This window comes from Cyprinodon tularosa, unplaced genomic scaffold, assembly GCF_016077235.1.
Source record: "Cyprinodon tularosa strain WSP-4 unplaced genomic scaffold, ASM1607723v1 ctg1336, whole genome shotgun sequence".
In the NCBI taxonomy this organism is placed as follows: Eukaryota; Metazoa; Chordata; class Actinopteri; order Cyprinodontiformes; family Cyprinodontidae; genus Cyprinodon; species Cyprinodon tularosa.
In genome coordinates, this window is record NW_024038155.1 from 27,677 (window position 1) to 55,668 (window position 27,992).

General features: G+C 45.5%; 1 protein-coding gene across 1 annotated transcript in view; it reads left to right on the plus strand.

The window, feature by feature from the left end:
* The window catches only part of idh1 (isocitrate dehydrogenase (NADP(+)) 1), a 33,753-nt gene extending 14,129 nt beyond the window's left edge, over positions 1 to 19,624 (plus strand). Inside the window, exons 3-9 of the mRNA XM_038277676.1 lie at positions 5,129 to 5,420; positions 6,004 to 6,106; positions 9,907 to 10,084; positions 10,158 to 10,309; positions 10,380 to 10,520; positions 10,594 to 10,756; positions 19,065 to 19,624. Of these exons, the coding sequence (XP_038133604.1) occupies positions 5,129 to 5,420; positions 6,004 to 6,106; positions 9,907 to 10,084; positions 10,158 to 10,309; positions 10,380 to 10,520; positions 10,594 to 10,756; positions 19,065 to 19,158 (1,123 nt within the window). The 3' untranslated portion in view covers positions 19,159 to 19,624. The remainder of the gene's footprint in view (positions 1 to 5,128; positions 5,421 to 6,003; positions 6,107 to 9,906; positions 10,085 to 10,157; positions 10,310 to 10,379; positions 10,521 to 10,593; positions 10,757 to 19,064) is intronic.
* Positions 19,625 to 27,992: the final 8,368 nt, after the last annotated feature.

Consider the following 27,992-nt stretch of genomic DNA (forward strand, 5'->3'; position numbering starts at 1 on the left):
TGATTGCCCCTCGTTACCCCCTGTATGCTACACGACACAGGACGCACTATGAGGATGAACCTCTGCCTGATTAAAATATATTCGGTTTGAAAAGGGCAGGAAATCGTACAGTGTAGCCCGGTGTTCTGTCAGTTAAGCATACCCATAGTTAATACCCGTTTATCCCTTCAGTTTTGTATGAAAAATACGCTTTAAACTACGTCAGTCGTGCAAAAAAACTATTTAATTACTTAGTTTTTGGTGTGTTTTTTTTTTTAAGCGTATGGCGATCTGATCATAAATTGTTTTTTTGTACATGACTTAAGTGATACATGCCTGTTGAGCTATTTTAAAGTATTTTTCATACAAAGCTAAAGGGATTAACGCAAATCTGTCGTCTTTGGCCTGAGTATTGACTATTGGTGTGCTGGTCTGACAGAACAGCGGCTTTAGATGGACTTTTTCGTTCAGTAATGTTTGGGATCCAATAAAGCTGGAATCTGATCCCACGATTGCATCATATTAATACAGGAAGTGATCAGTCTGAGTGAAATCATCCTGATTTCTAAGCTGTGGCAGAAATCAGTGGGACAAAAGGGGAAAAATCTGCTCTGATTTTAAAACAATGAAACTGTTGGATGTGCAGAAACATCTCGATGTCTTTTCTACAGTACTTGAAGATTTAGAGCAGATCTTGCATTTCTGGTACAGCTTGTTTAAAGTTTCTCAAAGCAAAGCAACTTTTGAAAGTTTGGATGTTGCACAACATGGATCCAGGAGCCACGTTAGATTATAGCTGATAACTGTGTGGTAAACAATCCTGGGATAAAAGAAATCTTTTTCTGCAGGCTGGGTGCCTGCGGGCCCATCGCTGCCCCCCTCAGGACTCTGCCTTGTGCATCATTTCCTGGGCATCACGCTGCTGTGTGTTATGCAGAAGTTAGGCTGTCGTTGGACAGAAGTTCTGGACTCGTTATGAATCCTCTATTTATTCGCCCAGAATAGAAATAAATCCATAGAAAGTTCAGCGTATGGCGGCGTTTTAGGAGATTCTGGGACGTCGGGCAGATGCTGGATAAATCAGCAATCAGTGACAGGGCCCTAAAGGAACCTTCATAGCTTTTCTGTTTCAGTCTCATCCAGACTCTCTGCTCTACAGGATCAATGGTTTGACAAACATGCAGCTCAAATGAAGCGACTCTTCTTGCAGATCTTGCATTTCTCGTACAGCTTGTTTAAAGTTTCTCAAAGCAAAGCGACTTATAAAAGTTTGGATGTTGCACAACATGAATCCAGGAGCCACGTTAGATTATAGCTGATAACCTGGAGTAAACGGTCTGATCTGAGGGGCGATTACCTCGGTGTGGAAGTGGAAATTACAGCTGCAGGTGCGCAATAATAAGGAGTCTCCTGTGTGAGGGGAAAATTCATACTAATCAGCTCAGAAAGTAATAAAATCCTCTGCTGGTTTCAGATGTCTGAGGTTTGATCAGACTGTTGCGTTTATATTAAGCTAATTTTCCATCCTCTTTTCTGAGCTTTTGCATTTAAATAAAGTTCGTCCCTTGTTTAAAACCACTAAAGTTCATCATGTATTGCGTAACGTACTGAAAGTCCACGTCCGATAAGGTGTTGTGTAACACTAACCGTAGAGGGTTGAGCTGTCAGAGATTAGCCAACTTTAAACATCAAACTGCAGTTTCTTCCACTAAAGGCTCATTTTTGTGGAGTTTGTTTTAGCAGACAGTATTTTACCCTCAGCATGGGTTTTGAAGATTAAACTTCTTGCACATATATACCAAGTTTCTGCTCCTTTTCTGTCTTATGCTCAAAGATAAAGGGACTAATGATCCATGCAGGAAGTAAAGAAATAAAACCTTCCCTTATAAGGAGGCTTTTAGGTGGAATATTTCCACCTTGCTGTATCACATCTTTAGGATCTGTTGAAATTTAATGATATTTCCTGCATTTTGAGGTGGAAAGCAGCTAATTTTTTGTCTTTGTTCCAACACTACATTAGTCCTGATTATGGGAAGTATGTGTGCTTGACTAGAAGTGGAAATTACATAATTTTAGCCATAGTATTATGTTTTATAGGTTAGTTCAATCAGAAAGTCTGATGCTACGTTTGCACCATGATTTCAGCAGCAAAAAATCATTTCGATGCTTTTTCACATTAAAGTCGTAGGAAAATCATATTTAAATGTCTATTCATTCTGGGTTAAACATGCATATGAATGTACTCTTAATCAGACGATAATATCCCAAACGTTAGAAGAAAAAAAAAGAACTCCTGCCTTAAAATCTGTGGGTTTTTTTTCATTATCTTCTGCAGGCCAGTTAGTTATATTTCAGCTCAACATATTCTCATTATCAGTTGGTATGAAAGTTATGCCCAGTATTTTGTACGTTTTGGACGTTTTCCCTCGAAAATACAGATCAGTGCGCATTCGCTACTGAAACATTTTAAAAAATTTTCAGTAGCGTTTAGTTTTTGCTTGATTCAGATTTTTATCAAATCGCTCTTCCTCCTTATGCTGATACATTTTTCTGGTTTTAATGGGACTTTTCCAGTTGCTCGTTCTCTGGTATAAACTCTGCGATTGCAAATGATAAACAACTCACTGGAAAGTAGGAACATTTTCATTGGCTACTAATAGGGGTGCACTATATAATGGGCCCCCTATCGGTATCGGCCTTAAAACTGATATCGGACATCGGCCACCCCACCGATATTTAACCCGATATTTGATCAGCTTCTGAGTTTCTAAAGTCTAAAAAAAAATAAAAAATACTACTTCTTCTTCTTCCTCAAAAACTTCTTTTTTACAGACTTAAAAACTTCTAAAGACGAGGGAAAAAATATTGATACATAAAATATCCCAATATCTTCATATGCTGATATATTGCCATTTAAAAACACCATATCAATCTCTTTTACTAATGAAATATTGCTATATGTCATCGTTATGCTACGAAATCCCCCGAAAATTCACCAAATGTTGCCATATTTTTATATGTTGATATATTGACGCGGTATCGATCTATTTTACTAACAAAATCTCACAAGAATTTGCAAAATATCACGAGAGTTTGTAACAGAACGATGAAATTTCACCAGATTTTGAAAGTAAAATAGATCGATACCGCGTTTTAAAAAATCTATTTGATATCAGCATATGAAAATATATTTGAGTATATTATTTTTCAAAGTGTCAGAAATGGATAACAAAACTGCTATTTTCAATGACTACTTATTTTTGTCCAGCTTTAACATCGGTATCGATATCGGTTAACGGCTACATGAGTTTTAAAATATCGGCATATCAGATATCGGCCAAAATCCCGATATCGTGCATCCCTAGCTACTACTGTAAGGGAGTGGATCTTTAAAAACATTTCCAATATTTCTAATTTAGCAATCAGTTGATACTCAAAGCTGTGATATCGGCATCGTATCAGAAATGATAAAGTTGCATCAGGCCGCCACTAATCTGCGGCACGTTTGCACCCCTCTGATGCTTTACCCAACACTAAACAGATTACTGATTTGCAGAATATTTGCTGCATTTCTGGTAGTTTGTGAAACAGAGAATACTTTTTCCTGACAACTGAATGCATCTTAGTTTTTGCTTCCATCCTGTCGTTCAGGTTTTTCCTTTTCCTCATCCACTCTGTTCTGTATTCATTAGTTTCTGTCTCTCTGGGTGAAGCGAAGGGAAAAGTAGGTGAAAGGTCTCTGCTTTAGACAAAGCCAGTGGGCGTCCACAGATGCACTCAGGGTTGTTCTGTAAACTCTGAGCGATCTGACGGGTTGAGTTGGTTTCACAGGTTGGTTGGAGGCCGGTTTATCAGGTGATCTCATTCCATGGCTGCCTGTGACCAGGTGCAGTGCAGGTTTTCTCATTCAAGGCGCTAACCGTGCAGCAGGGTGCTGAAGGTCCCTAAAGGGAACATTGTGACTGGTTGGGTAGCAGGTGGTGTTAAAACCAGTTTAAAGGAGAGTAAAGGAGAGGCCTGTTCTCCCTTTGCTGCCCAGCGGTCAGTGCTTCAGGGCTGCTGCTAAATAATGAAGCATAAATAACAACGTTAACTCTCAAACAGATGGTTCTCTTTAGATTTGACCCATTTAAGCCTCCTGATTCTGATTCAGTGTCTTCAAGCTCTAAAGTACCTTAATTTTCCACATTTGACAGAAAGATGTGCAGATATCTGGATAAAAAAGATAATAGTCTTAATATTTCAATTGAGATTTGGGGTTGAATGTAGGTCACCCAAATATGATATTTCTCTCCAGGATGGAGTCACAGCCAAACAGGAACAGACCAGATGAAGCTACTATGAGAAAAAGCAGAGAGAGCAGAACGTTAGAGATTGAACTAACAGATTCTGCAGAGTGGGATAATAGAGATAGAATGAAGCAGAATGATGAAAAAGGGGTCCCTATGTCCTCCAGCAGTCTAAGCCTATAGCAGCAGAACTATAGAGATAGATCAGGATAACCTGAGTCACTCTAACTAGAAGCTTTATCAAAAAGGAAAGTTTTAAGCCTAGCCTTAAAAGTAGACAGGGTGTCTGCCTCACGGACTAAAACTGGTAGTTGGTTCCACAGGAGAGGAGCCTGAGAACTAAAAGATCTGCCTCCCATTCTACTTTTAGAAATTCTAGGAACCACTAGTAAACCTGCAGATTGAGAGCGAAGTGCTCTGTTAGGAACATAAGGAACAATCAGATCTCTGATATCAGATGGAGCTTGGCCATTTAAGGCTTTATATGTGAGAAGGAGGATTTTAAATTCTATTCTGGATTTAACAGGAAGCCAATGAAGAGAAGCCAGGATAGGAGAGATATGATCTCTCTTTTTCATTTTCATCAGAACTCTGGCTGCAGCATTTTGGATCAGCTGAAGGCTTTTAACTACAGTTTGTGGACTTCCTGATAGTAAAGAATTACAATAGTCCAGCCTTGAAGTAACAAATGCATGGACTAGTTTCTCAGCATCACCCCTGGACAGGATATTGCTTATTTCTAATGTTACGATCGAGGCGTTTTAGATCAGCATGTTTGCACACCTGTGTGCTAACAGCAGGTTGTTGGTATTAGCTTTCATCCAGCAGTAAACCCAGTCTGTTCATATCCGCCTGCTCAGCTTCGACCTCGGCATGGAGAACAGAGATGCGACAGATGACCAGGTGACGGTTGAGGCGGCGGAGGCGGTCCGGCGGTACAACGTGGGGATCAAGTGTGCCACCATCACCCCAGACGAGAAGCGTGTGGAGGAGTTCAAGCTGAAGAAGATGTGGCGCTCGCCCAACGGGACCATCCGTAACATCCTGGGAGGCACCGTGTTCAGGGAGGCCATCATCTGCAAGAACATCCCCCGCCTGGTGACCGGCTGGTTGAAGCCCATCATCATCGGCAGGCACGCGCACGGAGACCAGGTGAGCCCGTCCTCTGGGCTGCTGATGCACTGGAAAAACGATCTAGAAATAAATAAAAATCTCTTAGATTAAGTGTATTTACCCTTAATTTGAGCAGAAAAATCAGATAGTCTGCCAATGGAATGAGTATTTTTACTCTTAAAATAAGATAATTAGATAATATTCACTTGAAATAAGACGATGCAATTGTGTTTTCTTATTTTAAATGTCTTGTTCCATTGGCAAAATGTCTCTTTTACTTCCTTAATCCAGAAACAAATGCATTTATTTGAAGAGAAAATGGCTTATCTAGATTTAGATTTTTTTTCCAGTGCAGAAGGTAAAGCAGATCAGGCAGGGAGTCGGCATGTTGGGGTTGCCAGCCGCTGCTCTTTGGACCTGCACTCTGCCTCAATTAGATATCAGGTTGTGGCTCAGATTTACCAGGTCGGTTTCTGAGTAAAGAGTAGGTGAAAGGTGAGGGGTCTGCTGCTTACATAAAGGCTTTGCTTTTATCCCTCCGACTGGTTCTTCCTGCCAACGCCTTTATGCTTGTTCATGAACTCATTGCGTTGCCGTGCTGACTCTCTGTCCTCCTCCACAGTACAAAGCCACTGACTTTGTGGTGCCTGGACCTGGGAAAGTAGAGATGATCTACACTCCAACCACCGGAGAGCCGGTCAAATACGTCATCCATGAGTTTAAAGGTAAGGAGGAGCTCACCCCCCACCCCCAGAGGACCAGTTCTTTGTCCAACAAGCAGCAATATAATATAAGTAACGCCCCTGACACACTGCCGGTTGTTTCCTGCTGAAATTTAGCATGTGCAATGATTTATATATGTACAGACTAAGTAGTAAATTACATCTCTGAACTAATTGTGGTTTCTGATTTGCACACAATAAAAAAAATCAATATCTAGATAAGTCATTTTTTCTTAAAATGAGTGCATTTGTTCTTGAATTGAGAAGATAAGAGACATTTTGCCAATGGAACAAGACAATTTACATTTAAAATAAGAAAACACAGTTACATTGTCTTATTTCATGTGCAATTTATCTAATTATCTTATTTTAAGAGTAAAAATACTCATTCCATTGGCAAACTATCTCATTTACCTACTCAAATTAAGAGTAAATACATTTAATTTAAGAATTCTTTTACTTATTTCTAGATCGTTTTTCCAGTGCAGGAGTTTGAACTGAGTCAAAGACTTTTGATGAAACGAAAGCAACTTATGCTGATGAAAAACGTTTTACAAGGCCAGACGACGGGGCATCATTTGACCTTTTCATTAAAAGTCTTCTGTGTTATGCGTCCTTTCAGATACAAAAAAAAGTATCACAGCTCAACACTCAACAGGCTCTATTTTAGCTTCAACTCAGTTCTGACACCTGTACATCTGAAACCACTTGATCAGAGCTGTAATCTACCACTTAATCTATAGAGATATAAATAAATTGCAAAATTTCAGCTAGATCAACCAACTAGAAGTGGGTCAGGGGGATTACTTACTGAACGCCTCTTAAAGGGATAGTTCGGGATTTTTGACATGAATCTGTATGGCATCCCCATCACCAGTGTCATGCAATCACACTGACTTACCCCTGGCAGCATCCTGTGAGCAGAGTTCTCGTCCAGCTTTGGTCAAGCCGAAAGTAATCCGGCAGGTTTGCTAGACCCAGCGAAATAAAACGTTTCTATTCACAAAACATTATGTGTTCAAAAGAGCGATATTTTTGCATCCCAAAAACGTTGTAGTGGAAAAAGTCACACGTCGTTATCACTTGGTCCTATTTTCTCTCTGTTCGTATCAGTGCGCGCGACACCATGACCTGACAGCTAGGGCCTACCTGTTTGATTCGCGATTGTTTACTACTGGGGAAGATGTCTGACTACGAGAGCGACGAGGAAAACATCGACTTCCACTTAGAGCCAAAGGGATATCTTTATGAACCCGAGTACACTGACGATGAACTTCGACAAATGGAGTTAGATCGGGCAGAAAGAGAGAGGGTGGACAGAGAAGTGATGGAAGCTGAAGCCGGAGCCGCATGATACAGAACCTTTCCATTGATGAGGATGTCGGAGTTGCAGCAGCTGCTGTCTGCATCACAAACAACAGCGACTTCCCTGCCCTCCTCAAATGTCTAATGAACTTGGTTAGCTCTAAAGCTAGCTCGGTGGCGTTGCTTGTAAACGCAGCTGCTAAGTTAGCACTGAAATGAGCTGGAAAAGTTGAGCTCGCTGTCAGAATGACGGCGCGCACTGCTACGAACAGAGAGAAAATAGGACCAAGTGATAACGACGTGTGACTTTTTCCACTACAATGTTTTTGGGATGCAAAAATATCGCTCTTTTGAACACATAATGTTTTGGGAAGAGAAACGTTTTATTTCGCTGGGTCTAGCAAACCTGCCGGACTACTTTCGGCTTGACCAAAGCTGGACGAGAACTCTGCTCACAGGATGCTGCCAGGGGTAAGTCAGTGTGATTGCATGACACTGGTGATGGGGATGCCATACAGATTCATGTCAAAAATCCCGAACTATCCCTTTAAGTCCCCCCAAATTAAACTCCCTCCATACCTGTGTCACCTCATGTCTGTAGCTAAGAGTGGTTACAACTCACGCTCTTCAACTCGTGTTCTTTTCACTATTCCCAGGATCAACACAGATCTGGGCAAAACATCATTTTCCTATGCAGCACCATGGTCGTGGCACAATATTCAAAACTCCCTGCAATTACGGACTCTTATTCCGCTATTGAAAACCGCTTGCACAGAGAACTGTAACTGTTATTCTAGAGTCTAATTTATGATTGGTTTTATTATGTTCTTTTTATGTGTTTTTATATGCCTTACTGTACTGCTGCCTCTTGGCCAGGTCTCCCTCAAAAAAGAGATTTTATCTCAAGGGACTTCCTGGTAAAATAAAGGTTAAATAAAACAAAATTAGGCCTATTCCTGGGAGATTGTCCCCACAGGGTAACCAAAACATGGCCACATACATGGCCATCCTCACTACACCAAACCTCTGTCTCCACCTTGTTTTTATACACCTGTGAGCAGATTCAGAAGTTTTTGAGGCTTTTCCAGCATCAGAGCTGTTGTCTGTTTTAATGTTATCTTTGCTCCTTTTCATCTCTGAAGAGGCTGCCATGAGATTCTCTCTACCAGGGACTGCATCTATGTTTTTACTCATGCATATCCCAAAAGGAAGCTTTAGATCAGTGGAAGGTTAGAAAATAGTAACTGTTGATAAAAGGAAAGATAATAATCTGAAAACATGAATCATTGGATGCACTAAATCAAAGAACAGTGCTAATAAAGCAGGAATCTCTCCTGCTGTTTAACCCAAACCGATTACAGAAACAGACTGCATAGATATGCCCTTTTGTATCGGGCCCATTTTGACTGATAATATTGGATTGCTGTATCCCTGCAACATAAAACTGTCCTTTTGTTTCTTTAAATCCTTCTTAGCTGCTGATGTCATTTCAGTTTTGCTAAGGTCCCTGTCACACCTTGCCAATTTTTCCAGCATCTGCCCGACGTCCCAGAATCTCCTAAATGCTGGCATACGCTGAACTTTCTATGGATTTTTTCTATGTTGGGCGTAGACATAGAGGATTCATAACGAGTCCAGAACTTCTGTCCAATGACAGTCTGACTTCTGCATAACGTACGGCAGCGTGATGCCCAGGAAATTATGCACAAGCCAGTGTCCTGAGGGCGGCAGCGATGCAGCGCAGAATCTGTTAGTTCAATCTCTAACGTTCTGCTCTCTCTGCTTTTTCTCATAGTAGCTTCATCTGGTCTGTTCCTGTTTGGCTGCGACTCCATCCTGGAGAGAAATATCAGCTGTGCTGCTGCCATCAACACCTTTGTTTCTAGATGTTGGAGCTTGGCCTGTTTTCCAGTGTAGTCCTGTTTCTCTGACTGTGACTAACTGGATGTGCTCTCTTCATCCTCTGACATGGGAGCTGGCTCGGAGCTCGTCTGCCTGGCTGTGTGTTTCCTGGACGGGGCCGCCTGTGGAGCTGGTTGACAGTTGCCTTTTGTATCTATGCTTCTTTTTCTATGTCTGCTTCTGTCTCCTTGAACCCCAGTGGGCCTCAGCAGATGGCCGCTCACACTGAGCCTGGTTCTGCTGGAGGTTTCTTCCTGTTCAAAGGGAGTTTTTCCTCTCCACTGTCGCTACAAACAGGCTTAGTGTGAGGGATTGCTGAAGAGTCAATGAGTCGATGCAATCAGCTCGTTTTTCTTAGATAGAAAAGAATCAATCTGACTGGATGATCTGGTGAACTGGAAAGTGACCTGAGATGACATAATTTGAACTGGCACTATAGAAATAAACTGAATTGAACTGAATAGATACTGTCGTTGGACAACATGCAGTAATTTATAAATGTTTTAAATCAGGTTGGGTCCGGATTAGCCAGCAGGGGGGTCCTGGTCTGCTAATCCTTGACCTCTGATCTAGTCTCTCCCTCCCTGTCCCTCCAGGCACTGGTGGCGTTGCCATGGGAATGTACAACACGGATGCATCCATCCGAGACTTCGCCCACAGCTCCTTCCAGATGGCTCTGACCAAAGCCTGGCCTCTCTACCTCAGCACCAAGAACACCATCCTGAAAAAGTATGATGGTCGCTTCAAGGACATCTTCCAGGAGATCTATGAGAAGTGAGACCTTTCATTTACTTGCATGATGGACCCAGAACAAAGGGAACTAGAACTAAAAGAAAGTCTCTCTCAGGGAATATCGGGCTCAGTTTGAGGCCAAAGGCATCTGGTATGAGCACCGTCTCATAGATGACATGGTGGCGCAGGCCTTAAAGTCAGAGGGCGGCTTCATTTGGGCCTGCAAGAACTACGATGGGGATGTGCAGTCGGATTCTGTGGCACAAGGTTGGTGAACGGAGCTGTTTGATGGGCTGTGAAGGAACCTTTGAAGCGCCTGACTGGGGATTGTTTTCAGGGTACGGTTCTCTGGGGATGATGACCAGCGTTCTGATCTGCCCTGATGGACGCACGGTGGAGGCCGAGGCCGCCCACGGCACCGTGACGCGTCACTACAGACAGCATCAGCAGGGGAAGGAAACCTCCACCAACCCTATAGGTCAGAGGAGTGGCTTCACAACAAAACCTGCGTCCCTTTGCCCGTCTTTACACCACCCATCTGTCCGTTTCAGCCTCCATCTTCGCATGGACGCGGGGTCTGCTCCACCGGGCCAAGCTGGACAACAACGCGGAGCTACGGGTGTTCGCCGAGGCTCTGGAGGCCGTCTGCATCGAAACCATCGAGGCTGGTTTCATGACCAAGGACTTGGCTATCTGCATCAAAGGCCTGCCAAAGTGAGTCAGACTGCGCTCTTTGCACCGTCTCCCTTCAGTGAAATACAACATGAATTTTATCACTGTCCTAAAAGCTGAAAGCTGGGGCGATCTCTGAGCAGAAACATCTAACTCTAAACTCTAGCTTCCTTTTATTTTCTCCTTTCTAGAAGTTTCTACCTGCTTTTTGCTCCCTGGCCTTGATTTAAGACCTGTCACTGACTCTAGAACCTACTAAGCCCTAAAGGGACACTGAAACGCACCAGATACTTTCTCGTGTGCACCAGTGAGTTTCATGTGTGCACCAGATACTTTCTCATGAACACCAGTGAGTTTCATGTGTGCACCAGTGAGTTTCATGTGTGCACCAGACACTTTTCGTGTGCACCAGCTACTTTTTCATGCACGCCAGTGAGTTTCATGTGTGCACCAGCTACTTTTCGTGTGTGCTCTACTCTTTCTTGTGTGCACGAGTGAGTTTCTTGTGTGCACGAGTGAGTTTCTTGTGTGCACGAGTGAGTTTCTTGTGTGCACGAGTGAGTTTCTTGTGTGCACGAGTGAGTTTCCTGTGTGCACCAGAGAGTTTCCTGTGTGCACCAGCTACTTTCTCGTGTGCACCAGCTACTTTCTCGTGTGGACCAGCTACTTTCTCGTGTGCACCAGTTACTTTCTTGTGTGCACCAGCGAGTTTCGTGTGTGCACCAGATACTTTCTCGTGTGCACCAGCTACTTTCTCATGTGGCCCAGCTACTTTCTCGTGTGGACCAGCTACTTTCTCGTGTGCACCAGTTACTTTCTTGTGTGCACCAGCGAGTTTCATGTGTGCACCAGATACTTTCTCACGAACACCAGTGAGTTTGATGTGTGCACCAGCTACTTTCTCGTGTGCACCAGCTACTTTCTCGTGTGCACCAGCTACTTTCTCGTGTGCACCAGCTACTTTCTCGTGTGCACCAGCTACTTTCTCGTGTGGACCATCTACTTTCTCGTGTGCACAAGCTACTTTCTCGTGTGCACCAGCTACTTTCTCGTGTGCACCAGCTACTTTCTCGTGTGGACCAGCTACTTTCTCGTGTGGACCAGCTACTTTCTCGTGTGGACCAGTTACTTTCTCGTGTGCACCAGCTACTTTCTCGTGTGCACCAGCTACTTTCTCGTGTGGACCAGATACTTTCTCGTGTGCACCAGCTACTTTCTCGTGTGGACCAGCTACTTTCTCGTGTGGACCAGCTACTTTCTCGTGTGCACCAGCTACTTTCTTGTGTGCACCAGCGAGTTTCGTGTGTGCACCAGCTACTTTCTCGTGTGGACGAGCTACTTTCTCGTGTGGACGAGCTACTTTCTCGTGTGCACCAGCTACTTTCTCGTGTGCACCAGCTACTTTCTCGTGTGCACCAGCTACTTTCTCGTGTGCACCAGCTACTTTCTCGTGTGGACCAGATACTTTCTCGTGTGCACCAGATACTTTCTCATGAACACCAGTGAGTTTGATGTGTGCACCAGCTACTTTCTTGTGTGCACCAGCTACTTTCTCGTGTGGACCAGCTACTTTCTCGTGTGGACCAGTTACTTTCTCGTGTGCACCAGCTACTTTCTCGTGTGCACCAGCTACTTTCTCGTGTGGACCAGATACTTTCTCGTGTGCACCAGCTACTTTCTCGTGTGGACCAGCTACTTTCTCGTGTGGACCAGCTACTTTCTCGTGTGCACCAGCTACTTTCTCGTGTGCACCAGCGAGTTTCGTGTGTGCACCAGCTACTTTCTCGTGTGGACGAGCTACTTTCTCGTGTGGACGAGCTACTTTCTCGTGTGCACCAGCTACTTTCTCTTGTGCACCAGCTACTTTCTCGTGTGCACCAGCTACTTTCTCGTGTGGACCAGATACTTTCTCGTGTGCACCAGATACTTTCTCATGAACACCAGTGAGTTTGATGTGTGCACCAGCTACTTTCTTGTGTGCACCAGCTACTTTCTCGTGTGCACCAGCTACTTTCTCGTGTGCACCAGCTACTTTCTCGTGTGCACCAGCTACTTTCTCGTGTGCACCAGCTACTTTCTCGTGTGGACCAGCTACTTTCTCGTGTGGACCAGTTACTTTCTCGTTTGGACCAGCTACTTTCTCGTGTGGACCAGCTACTTTCTCGTGTGCACCAGCTACTTTCTCGTGTGCACCAGCTACTTTCTCGTGTGGACCAGCTACTTTCTCGTGTGCACCAGCTACTTTCTCGTGTGCACCAGCTACTTTCTCGTGTGCACCAGCTACTTTCTCGTGTGGACCAGCTACTTTCTCGTGTGGACCAGCTACTTTCTCGTGTGGACCAGCTACTTTCTCGTGTGGACCAGCTACTTTCTCGTGTGGACCAGCTACTTTCTCGTGTGCACCAGAGAGTTTCATGTGTCCACCAGCTACTTTCTCGTGTGCACCAGCTACTTTCTCGTGTGCACCAGCTACTTTCTCGTGTGGACCAGCTACTTTCTCGTGTGGACCAGCTACTTTCTCGTGTGGACCAGCTACTTTCTCGTGTGGACCAGCTACTTTCTCGTGTGGACCAGCTACTTTCTCGTGTGCACCAGCTACATTCTTGTGTGCACCAGCGAGTTTCGTGTGTGCACCAGCTACTTTCTCGTGTGGACGAGCTACTTTCTCGTGTGGACGAGCTACTTTCTCGTGTGGACGAGCTACTTTCTCGTGTGCACCAGCTACTTTCTCGTGTGCACCAGCTACTTTCTCGTGTGGACCAGCTACTTTCTCGTGTGCACCAGCTACTTTCTCGTGTGCACCAGCTACTTTCTCGTGTGCACCAGCTACTTTCTCGTGTGGACCAGCTACTTTCTCGTGTGGACCAGCTACTTTCTCGTGTGCACCAGCTACTTTCTCGTGTGGACCAGCTACTTTCTCGTGTGGACCAGCTACTTTCTCGTGTGGACCAGCTACTTTCTCGTGTGGACCAGCTACTTTCTCGTGTGCACCAGCTACTTTCTCGTGTGCACCAGCTACTTTCTCGTGTGCACCAGCTACTTTCTCGTGTGGACCAGCTACTTTCTCGTGTGGACCATCTACTTTCTCGTGTGGACCAGCTACTTTCTCGTGTGCACCAGCTACTTTCTCTTTTGGACCAGCTACTTTCTCGTGTGGACCAGCTACTTTCTCTTGTGCACCAGTGAGTTTCATGTGTGCACCAGACACTTTGTGTGTGCACCAGCTACTTTCTTGTGTGCACCAGATACTTTTTTTGTGTGCACCAGAGAGTTTCATGTGTCCACCAGCTACTTTCTCGTGTGCACCAGCTACTTTCTCGTGTGCACCAGCTACTTTCTCGTGTGGACCAGCTACTTTCTCGTGTGGACAAGCTACTTTCTCGTGTGGACCAGCTACTTTCTCGTGTGGACCAGCTACTTTCTCGTGTGGACCAGATACTTTCTCGTGTGCACCAGATACTTTCTCATGAACACCAGTGAGTTTGATGTGTGCACCACCTACTTTCTTGTGTGCACCAGCTACTTTCTCGTGTGCACCAGCTACTTTCTCGTGTGCACCAGCTACTTTCTCGTGTGCACCAGCTACTTTCTCGTGTGCACCAGCTACTTTCTCGTGTGCACCAGCTACTTTCTCGTGTGGACCAGCTACTTTCTCGTGTGGACCAGCTACTTTCTCGTGTGCACCAGCTACTTTCTCGTGTGCACCAGCTACTTTCTCGTGTGCACCAGTTACTTTCTCGTGTGGACCAGCTACTTTCTCGTGTGCACCAGCTACTTTCTCGTGTGCACCAGCTACTTTCTCGTGTGGACCAGCTACTTTCTCGTGTGCACCAGCTACTTTCTCGTGTGGACCAGCTACTTTCTCGTGTGGACCAGCTACTTTCTCGTGTGCACCAGCTACTTTCTCGTGTGGACCAGCTACTTTCTCGTGTGGACCAGCTACTTTCTCGTGTGGACCAGCTACTTTCTCGTGTGCACCAGCTACTTTCTCGTGTGCACCAGCTACTTTCTCGTGTGCACCAGCTACTTTCTCGTGTGCACCAGCTACTTTCTCGTGTGGACCAGCTACTTTCTCGTGTGGACCATCTACTTTCTCGTGTGGACCATCTACTTTCTCGTGTGGACCAGCTACTTTCTCGTGTGGACCATCTACTTTCTCGTGTGGACCAGCTACTTTCTCGTGTGCACCAGCTACTTTCTCGTGTGCACCAGCTACTTTCTCGTGTGGACCAGCTACTTTCTCGTGTGCACCAGCTACTTTCTCGTGTGCACCAGCTACTTTCTCGTGTGCACCAGCTACTTTCTCGTGTGCACCAGCTACTTTCTCGTGTGGACCAGCTACTTTCTCGTGTGGACCATCTACTTTCTCGTGTGGACCAGCTACTTTCTCGTGTGGACCATCTACTTTCTCGTGTGGACCATCTACTTTCTCGTGTGGACCAGCTACTTTCTCGTGTGGACCATCTACTTTCTCGTGTGGACCAGCTACTTTCTCGTGTGCACCAGCTACTTTCTCGTGTGCACCAGTGAGTTTCATGTGTGCACCAGACACTTTCTTGTGTGCACCAGATACTATCTCGTGTGGACCAGATACTTTCTTGTGTGGACCAGCTACTTTCTCGTGTGGACCAGCTACTTTCTCGTATGCACCAGCTACTTTCTCGTGTGGACCAGCTACTTTCTCGTGTGCACCAGTTCAATTCAATTCAGTTTCAATTCAGTTTATTTATATAGCGCCAAATTCACAACACATGTCATCTCAAGGCACTTTACAGTTCAACCAGATCATACAGTCAAATTGATACAAAGTTTTCTATCTAAGGAAAACCAGTTGATTGCATTGACTCATTGACTCAAATACAATCCCCCACACTAAGCATGCTTGTAGCGACAGTGGAGAGGAAAAACTCCCTTTTAACAGGAAGTAACCTCCAGCAGAACCAGGCTCAGTGTGAGCGGCCATCTGCCGAGGCCCGACTGGGGTTCAAGGAGACAGAAGCAGAGATACAAAAAGCAGCTGTAAAAGGCGGCCCCGTCCAGGAAACACACAGCCAGGCAGACGAGCTCCAAGGCAGCTCCCATGCCAGAGGGCGAAGAGAGCACATCCACTCAGTCACGGTCAGAGAAACAGGACCACACTGGAAAACAGGCCGATCTCCAACATCTATTAACAAGGGTGTTGATAGAAGCAGCACAGCTGATGTTTTTTTCCAGGATGACGTCACAGCCAAACAGGAACAGACGAGGCAAAGCTACTCTGAGGAAAAGCAGAGAGAGCAGAAGGTTAGAGATTGAACTAACAGATTCTGCAGAATAGGAGAACAGAGAGAGAATGAAGCAGAATGATGAAATGGGGGTCCCTATGTCCTCCAAAAGTCTAAGCCTATAGCAGCATAACTATAGAGATAGCTCAGGATAACCTGAGCCACCCTAACTATAAGCTTTATCAAAAATGAAAGTTTTAAGCCTAGCCTTAAAAGTAGACAGGGTGTCTGCCTCACGGACTAAAACTGGTAGTTGGTTCCACAGGAGAGGAGCCTGAGAACTAAAAGATCTGCCTCCCATTCTACTTTTAGAAATTCTAGGAACCACTAGTAAACCTGCAGATTGAGAGCGAAGTGCTCTGTTAGGAACATAAGGAACAATCAGATCTCTGATATAAGATGGAGCTTGGCCATTTAAGGCTTTATATGTGAGAAGGAGGATTTTAAATTCTATTCTTGATTTAACAGGAAGCCAATGAAGAGAAGCCAGGATAGGCGAGATATGATCTCTCTTTTTAATTTTCATTAGAACTCTGGCTGCAGCATTTTGGATCAGCTGAAGGCTTTTAACTACAGTTTGTGGACTTCCTGATAGTAAAGAATTACAATAGTCCAGCCTTGAAGTAACAAATGCATGGACTAGTTTCTCAGCATCACCCCTGGACAGGATATTTCTAATTTTTGCAATGTTCCTCAGATGAAAGAAGGAAATTCTAGAAACCTCTTTGATATGGGATTTAAATGACAGGTCCTGATCAAAAATAACACCAAGATTTTTTACTTTATTATCTGAAATCAGTTTAATCCCATCCAAATGAAGTGACTGGCTAATCAGTTTCTTTTTCAGAGACTCTGGTCCAAAGACTATAACTTCTGTTTTGTCTGCATTCAGAAGCAGAAAGTTAAGAGTCATCCAGGTTTTTATGTCTTCAAGACATGCCTGTAATCTATGTAATGGGTTAGCTTCATCTGGATTTATAGACAGATATAGCTGGGTATCATCAGCATAACAGTGGAAATTAATCCCATGCTGTCTAATAATTCTACCAATTGGGAGCATGTATAAAGTAAAGAGAATTGGTCCTAGCACTGATCCCTGTGGTACTCCACAGGTAACCTTTGAGCGTGTTGAAGATCTATCATTAACATGAACAAACTGAATTCGATCAGATAGATAAGATTTAAACCAGTCTAGTGCTGTTCCTTTAATTCCAACAAAATATTCAAGTCTTTCTAAAAGAATATTATGGTCAACTGTATCAAATGCAGCACTAAGATCCAACAGGACGAGCACAGATACAAGTCCATTATCTGAGGCCATGAGAATATCATTAGTGACTTTCACCAGAGCTGTTTCAGTGCTATGATGAGCTCTAAAGCCAGACTGAAACTCTTCAAAAAGTTCATTATGGTGGAAGTGATCGCAAACTTGTTTGGCAACTACTTTCTCAAGAATTTTGGATAAGAAAGGAAGATTGGATATAGGTCTATAATTGACCAAGTCATCTGGGTCAAGAGACGGTTTCTTAAGCAGAGGTTTAATTACAGCAATCTTAAAAGCTTTAGGTACATATCCCTGTAACAGAGATAGATTAATCACATCTAAAATGGAGGAGGAGATCAAAGGGAATACCTCCTTAAATAACCTGGTTGGAACTGGATCTAACATACAAGTTGAAGGCTTAGATGAAGACAATAATTTTGCTAATTCAGAGAGTTCAACTGGATCAAAGCAGTCTAAACCCGGTTCAGATTCCATGACTACCTCAGGTACAATCGCGGATAGAGGAGTGCTTATGATCTTATTTTTAATAAGATCAATCTTATTTATAAAGAATCCCATAAAATCATTGCTGCTAAGAGCAGGTGGAATGGACGGTTCAACAGAGCTATGGCTCTGGGTGAGTTTGGCAACTGTATTAAAAAGAAATCTAGGATTATTCTTATTCTCCTCTATTAATGAGGAGAAGTATGCTGCTCTTGCTTTACAAAGGGTCCTCTTATACAACAGTAAACCATTTTTCCAGACTAGGAAGGACTCTCGCAGGCCTGTGGAGCGATATTTTCTCTCCAGTTTCCTAGCATTTTGCTTCAAAGTACGCAGCTCTGCATTAAACCAAGGAGCAAGCTTTCTATTTTTAACGGTTTTCATTTTCAAAGGAGCTGCGTTGTCTAAGGCAATACGCAGAGAACTAGCAACCCCCTCAACAAAATCATCAACCTGTGAAGGGGAATAAGCTAAACTTTTGCACTCTGCAGCACTGCTCAGTGACACAGAGCAGAGAGAAAGTGAAGCAGATTCTTTAAAATTTATAACTGCACTATCTGATAAAGATCTACTAAAATTGAACCTTCTTTTGGGGGAGGAGAACTCTGTTAAAGTAATCCTGAAGGTTATTAGAAAGTGGTCAGAGAGGACAGGGTTGTGAGGAAATACTGTTATTTCTTCACATTCTATGCCGTATGTCAGCACAAGATCCAAAGTATGAAGATGAGAATGCGTGGGACTATTCACATTTTGAACAAAGCCAATAGTGTCTAAGATAGCATTAAAGGCTGCTCTTAAGCTATCGCCTTCAATGTCAGCATGGATGTTAAAATCTCCCACTATGATGACCCTGTCAGTATTTAATACCAAATCAGAAAGGAACTCTGCAAACTCATCTAAAAATTCAGAGTAAGGACCTGGTGGACGATACAAAGTTAAGATACCAGTGAGTTTCATGTGTGCACCAGACACTTTTTGTGTGCACCAGCTACTTTCTCGTGTGCACCAGCTACTTTCTCGTGTGCACCAGTGAGTTTCATGTAAAAATATGTCAGTGAACTAATTAGTCCATATTTTTTAGTCTGGGCTCCCCTACAAAGACATCACTCCATTAGTTGTAAGTCGTCACCATCATGTAGTGTCTGAACGTCTTTTATTTTTATTATTTTTTTTGGTTTTCCTCTCTTCAGTGTCCGTTTAGGGGCTCAGTAAAAAAACGGCCAATGCTGCAGTGATTTCCCTGATCTGTAAAACTGCTTCTCTGTGCATCTCCAAGCTCTCTGTGGTGGACCAATTTCCTTCTGTTGTGTTTTTACAGTGTGACACGTGCCGATTACCTGAACACCTTTGAGTTCCTGGACAAGTTGGGGGAGAACCTGAAGATCAAGCTGGCCAACCAACCCAAACTGTGATCCCAGCTGCAGCACAGACTGATGCACACAGGGATATCTTTACAGGAAGTGGAGAGATTGGCCAAGTAGGAAGGAGATATCTCTGGGTGATGTTAGCCGTAGCATCCATGAGGGTCCAGCATCCCTCATGCTTCACACAGACTGCATTAACAGGAACTAATCTCCCTGCTCTGCAGCAGAGGGTGATCTGGTGGTGAGGGAGCCTCTGGACCATCAATGCCTTCTCTGTTTTGTGTCAAAAATCCTACTTTTCTCGTTGCCTTGTCGTTTTTCCTGAATATCTCAGGCAACGTTGTGATGCTGAGTGAAGCAGAGCGTGTCCTAATCGCCTCACCAATCAGACGCTCAGCTTTCAGTCAGGCAACTAAACATTCCAGAAAGTCATGTAGAGATTTCTTTTCTGACTCACCATCATCGTTTGTAAACACTACTGACCAATAAAGACTCTTTAACGTCCAACTGAAAACTCTCTCCTGTTTTATTCCCTCCTTAAAGCACTGAATGTGTGAATCCATGTAATAAATGTCAAGTTGTTCAACTATAATAATTATAAATATCTGAAAAACAACAAAACATTCAGGCCAACCAAACATATTGAAACAAACTGAAACCAGCAGCCAAGTTTTCAAATAATTTACATATTTTTTAAAGGATTAAATGCATGTAGAACATTTCCTTTTTGTCACATTTAGATGTTTCAGATCTTTAAACGGATTTTGATATCAGAGTAATGTAACCTGATTGAAGGTTAATAAATGAGAATTTCATTTATTAGGCAGTCATTTTAGTCGTAGTGTTTGTGAGTTAAATGTTTAACCAAAGTTAACCACCGGGTTGGTTCAATGAAGCCGATTTGAAAATATTTAAAGGAAAAGTCTGTTCATATTTAGAGTTAAAAGTTCTGAAAGTATTTTAAATATTAAATGATTACATACTGTTCATTCAGTATTCATGTCACATCATGTCAGCAGCACTCAGTGGATTTTATAGGGATTTGATGGAAACAAGAAGGCTGCATAGTTTTACTCTAGCAGCCATTCAAAATAGCACCTCCCAGTCAAACACCAGCAGAATGGCAGCCTACTTCCCTGCAACCCAGCAAAATCCCCTTTAACTTCCAGCCTTCTCCTGGGCATGCATTTCACTGAATTACAAAGTCTAACCAGGAGATGATGCTTCTCTTTAGATCTTAAAGTAAAACTTCGCCCATATTCCAAATTCAAACTTCTGAAAGTTCTTTAAATCTGAAATGATTCCATCCTGTTCAATAAATGATCAGTGTTTTTAATTCAGAGTAATTTTCATGTGAATGTGCTTTACTGGAGGCATCCATGTTTGTCAAAGAACACTACTGCCACCTACTGGTTAGTGACGTCACGGTGCGGTATCAGCTGTTGATCAAGTCCCAGTGCTGTATCTGGTGTTTGTCACAACGCGCTATTATCCAAGTCATCTTGAAAACATTCTTCTTCCAAATGTTGGCTACATATTACGGGTTTTTTCTCTGGCCAGAAGTTCGATGGCAAATCCTCCCTCTTCAAGCTGGCGATCCAACGACCAACCCGTCCGTGGAGGATCAGGAATCAGAAAGGTGGAATAACTCTTTTTTTCACTTTTACCCGATGTATTCCAGCATCCAGCTGCCATGCACGTGGGCATTGTCAGTTTCACTATAGCTCTGGTGAATTTCAATGGTGAAGTCCTCTGGAAATCTTCAATAATTGTTGTTGATTGCAGATGTGTCTAGTAGTTCCCATTGATTTAGCTTGGAAAGCGGGGAGAATGGCGCTAGGCTTACCGCACCGTGACGTCACTGCTGGAAGATGGCAGGAGGGAGGGGCTACTATATTTGGGGTAAAATGGCCGCTCCCAGACTCAGTGATCACAACGAAAATAATGTTCTTTTTTTTTTTACTTTTTAACGCTAAATTCAATAAAACACCGCAAACGTATTACATTGGGGGGAAAAACAGTATTAGCTACTTTCTCGTGTGCACCAGCTACTTTCTCGTGTGCACCAGCTACTTTCTCGTGTGCACCAGCTACTTTCTCGTGTGGACCAGCTAATTTCTCGTGTGCACCAGCTACTTTCTCGTGTGCACCAGCTACTTTCTCGTGTGCACCAGCTACTTTCTCGTGTGCACCAGCTACTTTCTCGTGTGCACCAGCTACTTTCTCGTGTGGACCAGCTACTTTCTCGTGTGGACCAGCTACTTTCTCGTGTGGACCAGTTACTTTCTCGTTTGGACCAGCTACTTTCTCGTGTGGACCAGCTACTTTCTCGTGTGCACCAGCTACTTTCTCGTGTGCACCAGCTACTTTCTCGTGTGGACCAGCTACTTTCTCGTGTGCACCAGCTACTTTCTCGTGTGGACCAGCTACTTTCTCGTGTGGACCAGCTACTTTCTCGTGTGCACCAGCTACTTTCTCGTGTGGACCAGCTACTTTCTCGTGTGCACCAGCTACTTTCTCGTGTGCACCAGCTACTTTCTCGTGTGCACCAGTTACTTTCTCGTGTGGACCAGCTACTTTCTCGTGTGCACCAGCTACTTTCTCGTGTGCACCAGCTACTTTCTCGTGTGGACCAGCTACTTTCTCGTGTGCACCAGCTACTTTCTCGTGTGGACCAGCTACTTTCTCGTGTGGACCAGCTACTTTCTCGTGTGCACCAGCTACTTTCTCGTGTGGACCAGCTACTTTCTCGTGTGGACCAGCTACTTTCTCGTGTGGACCAGCTACTTTCTCGTGTGCACCAGCTACTTTCTCGTGTGCACCAGCTACTTTCTCGTGTGCACCAGCTACTTTCTCGTGTGGACCAGCTACTTTCTCGTGTGGACCATCTACTTTCTCGTGTGGACCAGCTACTTTCTCGTGTGCACCAGCTACTTTCTCGTGTGCACCAGTGAGTTTCATGTGTGCACCAGACACTTTCTTGTGTGCACCAGATACTATCTCGTGTGGACCAGATACTTTCTTGTGTGGACCAGCTACTTTCTCGTGTGGACCAGCTACTTTCTCGTATGCACCAGCTACTTTCTCGTGTGGACCAGCTACTTTCTCGTGTGGACCAGCTACTTTCTCGTGTGGACCAGTTACTTTCTCGTTTGGACCAGCTACTTTCTCGTGTGGACCAGCTACTTTCTCGTGTGCACCAGCTACTTTCTCGTGTGCACCAGCTACTTTCTCGTGTGGACCAGCTACTTTCTCGTGTGCACCAGCTACTTTCTCGTGTGGACCAGCTACTTTCTCGTGTGGACCAGCTACTTTCTCGTGTGCACCAGCTACTTTCTCGTGTGCACCAGCTACTTTCTCGTGTGGACCAGCTACTTTCTCGTGTGCACCAGCTACTTTCTCGTGTGCACCAGCTACTTTCTCGTGTGCACCAGTTACTTTCTCGTGTGGACCAGCTACTTTCTCGTGTGCACCAGCTACTTTCTCGTGTGCACCAGCTACTTTCTCGTGTGGACCAGCTACTTTCTCGTGTGCACCAGCTACTTTCTCGTGTGGACCAGCTACTTTCTCGTGTGGACCAGCTACTTTCTCGTGTGCACCAGCTACTTTCTCGTGTGGACCAGCTACTTTCTCGTGTGGACCAGCTACTTTCTCATGTGGACCAGCTACTTTCTCGTGTGCACCAGCTACTTTCTCGTGTGCACCAGCTACTTTCTCGTGTGCACCAGCTACTTTCTCGTGTGGACCAGCTACTTTCTCGTGTGGACCAGCTACTTTCTCGTGTGGACCATCTACTTTCTCGTGTGGACCAGCTACTTTCTCGTGTGCACCAGCTACTTTCTCGTGTGCACCAGTGAGTTTCATGTGTGCACCAGACACTTTCTTGTGTGCACCAGATACTATCTCGTGTGGACCAGATACTTTCTCGTGTGGACCAGCTACTTTCTCGTATGCACCAGCTACTTTCTCGTGTGGACCAGCTACTTTCACGTGTGCACCAGCATTGGGGGGAAAAACAGTATTAGTTTTACCTTTTATTTTACGTTTTAGGTATAACTAATGATCCATTGATTATTCCTTGCTGATTGGACTTTTCCTTTAAATAGGCTTAAATGGAGCCTGGTTTGCAACATGAAGTAGGCTGTGATAGATCAAAAAGCAAAGCGCTAAGATTGACTCCTAAGAGTGAGCAACCTTACGTTCTCCAAACTCTTACCGACTCAAGGTTACAAGAGATCCCAGAACAACATCTAAAGCTCTTCAGCATGAGCATGGAGAGGCATCTGAGATGACGGGCTAAAGAGGCTGAACGATGATGAAAAAACCTCCACAGGATCCATCTAACGCAGGGGTCACCAACCTTTTTAAGGCTGAGGGCCACTTCAAGGGTACCGAGACGTAGGAAGGGCGACCATTACTGACCCATGAGCTGCAAGGGTTAGCGTTAGCCTAAACTTTGTTCATTATCAACATATTTTTATTGTTTCTGTTCATTTCTAAGTTTATTTAGACATTGCCTTTTTGAAATCTCTATAAATGATTAAAAAGAAGAGCAACAGAATAAAATAAAATTTCAAACTTAGCCCACTGGTGGGTTGTTCTTTATTTAGAAGACTCTGAGGGCCCCCCATGTGGTCCTTGAGGGCCCCTTGGTGCCCACGGGCACCGCGCTGGTGACCCCTGATCTAACGCAATACAGAGGGAGACCAGAAAAAAAACTATTAAGTTTTCTAATTTAGCAAGTAATCTTGCACTAAAAGTCCATTTGTAGACCAAGAGCTAACTGAAGGCCTAACAGAGCTTCTTATAGCTCGTAGTTCAGAATGAAACTCCACACTTGCTGAGAGAGGGATGAAATGTGCAGCACTGACAACAGAGAAGCTTCCTCTGCAGCGGCTTGAGATCCAAACCTGGAAAAGGAGAGTACATACCATAAACAGGAGAAGGAGGTCTAAGCTGTGGCACAGACCATGACCCGCTCCAAAGCCTGGTATTTGATAATGACCTTCACATACTTAACCTGGTAACAAAGGACACTGGTCACAATGCTGGGAGAGAAGGAGGCAACACTCAAAACACACAGCCAGGCAGACGAGCTCCGAGCCAGCTCCCATGTCAGAGGATGAAGAGAGAACATCCAGTTAGTCACAGTCAGAGAAACAGGACTTCACTGGAAAACAGGCTGATCTCCAGCCTCTAGAAACAAAGGTGTTGATGGCAGCAGCACAGCTGATATTTCTCTCCAGGATGGAGTCACAGCCAAACAGGAACAGACCAGATGAAGCTACTATGAGAAAAAGCAGAGAGAGCAGAACGTTAGAGATTGAACTAACAGATTCTGCAGAGTGGGAGAATAGAGATAGAATGAAGCAGAATGATGAAAAAGGGGTCCCTATGTCCTCCTGCAGTCTAAGCCTATAGCAGCAGAACTAGAGCTCAGGATAACCTTAATAGCTGTACTCCCAGGTGGTGCCACCATGCAGACAGAGAACCAGATGGAGGCTTGATTCTTTCTGGATGTTGCAGTCTGACAGTGTGCGACCGTCCTGAAGCTGTTTCCCCAGACGTTTCTGATCAGGGGGAATACCTTCTTTGTCCTGGATCTTTGACCTCAAGGATAATGGTCTTTCCCGTCAACGTTTTCATGAAGTGTCAAGTAAGGTTTTTATTTTAGTAACAAACCAACAGGTAACATCACCCCCACCAGCCATCCAACATGGCCGCACAGAGCCATGAAATCCACACGGTGCCATAGCCTAGCCAATCCAGCAAATAGTAAATGCACTCCATTACAGTTGGTGAGAAATGCATGTCTAGCCCTGAGACCAAAGCGTGCAGAGAGGAGGAATATACCGCACTAAATACGAAAACCTCCTGGCTTACCTGGCCATGGCACACAGTCATCTAAAAATTGACTCGACAGAAAACACTTTCATTGAGCACAAATGTATGTAGAGCATCAAACCATTGTGGAACCATAGTTTTCCCTGGCCTATTTGTAATATAGTAGTAGTAGTAAGCATTCAAAATTTCCCTACTTTCCTTGGTTGGTTCTCTACAATTCTTTTTGATCATTTAACTTTTTATTAGTATTTTTCACTTTTTTTTACATATACAGTGCAGATGAACATTTCACATTCAACTAAATATAAAATAAAACTTTCACTTGGGTGCTATTCCTGTCAGGATTAGTTTTGGTAGAGGACCCAAATGCAGAGGCAGAGAGGCTGAGGAGATTTCTTGGGAGTTTAATGGGGCAAAAACAGTAACAAAGGCAGGAATGCAAAAATCCAACTAATAATCTAGAGCAAACCAGAACCATGGAGACATCTGGGGAAAACCAAACACGAGGAGCCAGGGAGAGACGAGGAACGTGGACAACAGCATGGGAGGACAGCAAAGACGAGGAACCAACAAAGAGGGAGAGCATATATAGGAGAGAGAGACAAAGGGAGGGCTAACGAGCAGACAAGTAGCAGGTGTGAGAGGAGACAACGAGGGAGCCAAGGGGAAAGGAACACACACACACACAAGAGGGCAAAAGAGGACAACAGAAAAACATGAGAACTAATTTAAATCTAGAAATACAACAAAACTGGAATTAAACCAATAAATCTAGAAAACAAGGAGCAAAGAAACGAACAGCAGAACCAAGACCATGACAGTGCCCCCCACTTAAGGGCGGATCCCAGATGCCCAAAATGTCCAGAAACAAAAAATAACCCACCCTGGGTGAGCGGAGGGGGAACCAGGAAGGAGGGCACAAAAAACAAAACCAAACACAGAGTCCAAACAAAAACAAAAACAACCCACCCAAGGTGGACGAGGGCAAACAAAGTCTCTGGAGGGCGGCCGTGTGGCCCGAGGCCAGGAAGAGTCTCTGGACGGCGACGCCGTCTCTGACGAAGGAGGGCCTCTGGAGGAGGCCGGCGGCGGCGCCGTCTCTGACGGAGGAGGGCCCCAGGAGGAGGCCGGCGGGGACGCCGTCTCAGACGCAGCTGCAGGTACAGCCTCAGAGGGGGCCGCCGACTGCGGCACTGGAACAGCCTCAAAGGGGGCCGCCGACTGCGGCACTGGAACAGCCTCAGAGGGGGCCGCCGACTGCGGCACTGGAACAGCCTCAGAGGGGGCCGCCGACTGCGGCACTGGAACAGCCTCAGAGGGGGCCGCCGACTGCGGCACTGGAACAGCCTCAGAGGGGGCCTGGAGCGCCCGCTGAGGGGCCCTGGAGGCTTGGAGCGCCCGCTGAGGGGCCCTGGAGGCTTGGAGCGCCCGCTGAGGGGCCATGGAGGCTTGGAGCGCCCGCTGAGGGGCCCTGGAGGCTTGGAGCGCCCGCCTAGCTTTATTTCAGAGAGCCTTTTACTAGTCTGCTCAGGGAAACCAGGATGACTCTGAGCGGGCTCAGGGGTCTCAGGCGCTAGGCTAAACGGCCCGCTAATGGGCTCAGGGGTCTCAGGCGCTAGGCTAAACGGCCCGCTAACGGGCTCAGGAGTCTCTGGCGCTAGGCTAAACGGCCCGCTAACGGGCTCAGGAGTCTCTGGCGCTAAGCTAAACGGCCCGCTAACGGGGTCAGGAGTCTCTGGCGCTAGGGAAACCGGCCCGCTAACGGGGTCAGGAGTCTCTGGCGCTAGGGAAACCGGCCCTCTAATGGGCTCTGGAGCTAGGGAAACCGGCCCTCTAATGGGCTCTGGAGCTAGGGAAACCGGCCCTCTAATGGGCTCTGGAGCTAGGGAAACCGGCCCTCTAATGGGCTCTGGAGCTGGGGAAACTGGCCCTCTAATGGGCTCTGGAGCTGGGGAAACTGGCCCTCTAATGGGCTCTGGAGCTGGGGAAACTGGCCCTCTAATGGGCTCTGGAGCTGGGGAAACCGGCCCTCTAATGGGCTCTGGAGCTAGGGAAACCGGCCCTCTAATGGGCTCTGGAGCTGGGGAAACTGGCCCTCTAATGGGCTCTGGAGCTGGGGAAACTGGCCCTCTAATGGGCTCTGGAGCTGGGGAAACTGGCCCTCTAATGGGCTCTGGAGCTGGGGAAACTGGCCCTCTAATGGGCTCTGGAGCTGGGGAAACTGGCCCTCTAATGGGCTCTGGAGCTGGGGAAACTGGCCCTCTAATGGGCTCTGGAGCTAGGGAAACCGGCCCTCTAATGGGCTCTGGAGCTAGGGAAACCGGCCCTCTAATGGGCTCTGGAGCTGGGGAAACTGGCCCTCTAATGGGCTCTGGAGCTAGGGACACTGGCCCACTGAAGGGCTCTGGAGCTAGGGACACCGCCGGAGAGGGAGTGGAGGCGTCAGGCTGACCCGCCGGAGAGGGAGTGGATGCGTCAGGCTGACCCGCCGGAGAGGGAATGGATTTCTTCCCCCGGCGGTGCTTACGCCTGGAGGAGGCAGATGGCATGGGGGGACCAACAGCTGGTGAAGGTGGAGGAACCGGACTGGAGGCGATTGAGAGCAGAGTTGGAAGGAGGTGAAGTGATGGTTTGGGTGGTGGAGTTCTGTTGAAGAGTTGGGCGCTGGCTGCTTGGTGGTTCCACTCCAACTCTTCAAACAGTTCAGACAGCACTGGGGGAGAAATGAGTTTGGAGTTTGTGAGGAGAATTTGCCTTAGTTGGCCAGCTGCACTCACCCTCTCCTCAGGCGGGCTGAGACTGGCAATAGTATCCAGAGCCTTTCCCAGCTTCAGGAAAAAGTCCCTCAGGGTGTCCAGACTGGGCTCTGCTGGGTCCATTGTGGTTGGTTCCTATTGTCAGGGTTTAGTTTTGGTAGAGGACCCAAATGCAGAGGCAGAGAGGCTGAGGAGATTTCTTGGGAGTTTAATGGGGCAAAAACAGTAACAAAGGCAGGAATGCAAAAATCCAACTAATAATCTAAAGCAAACCAGAACCAT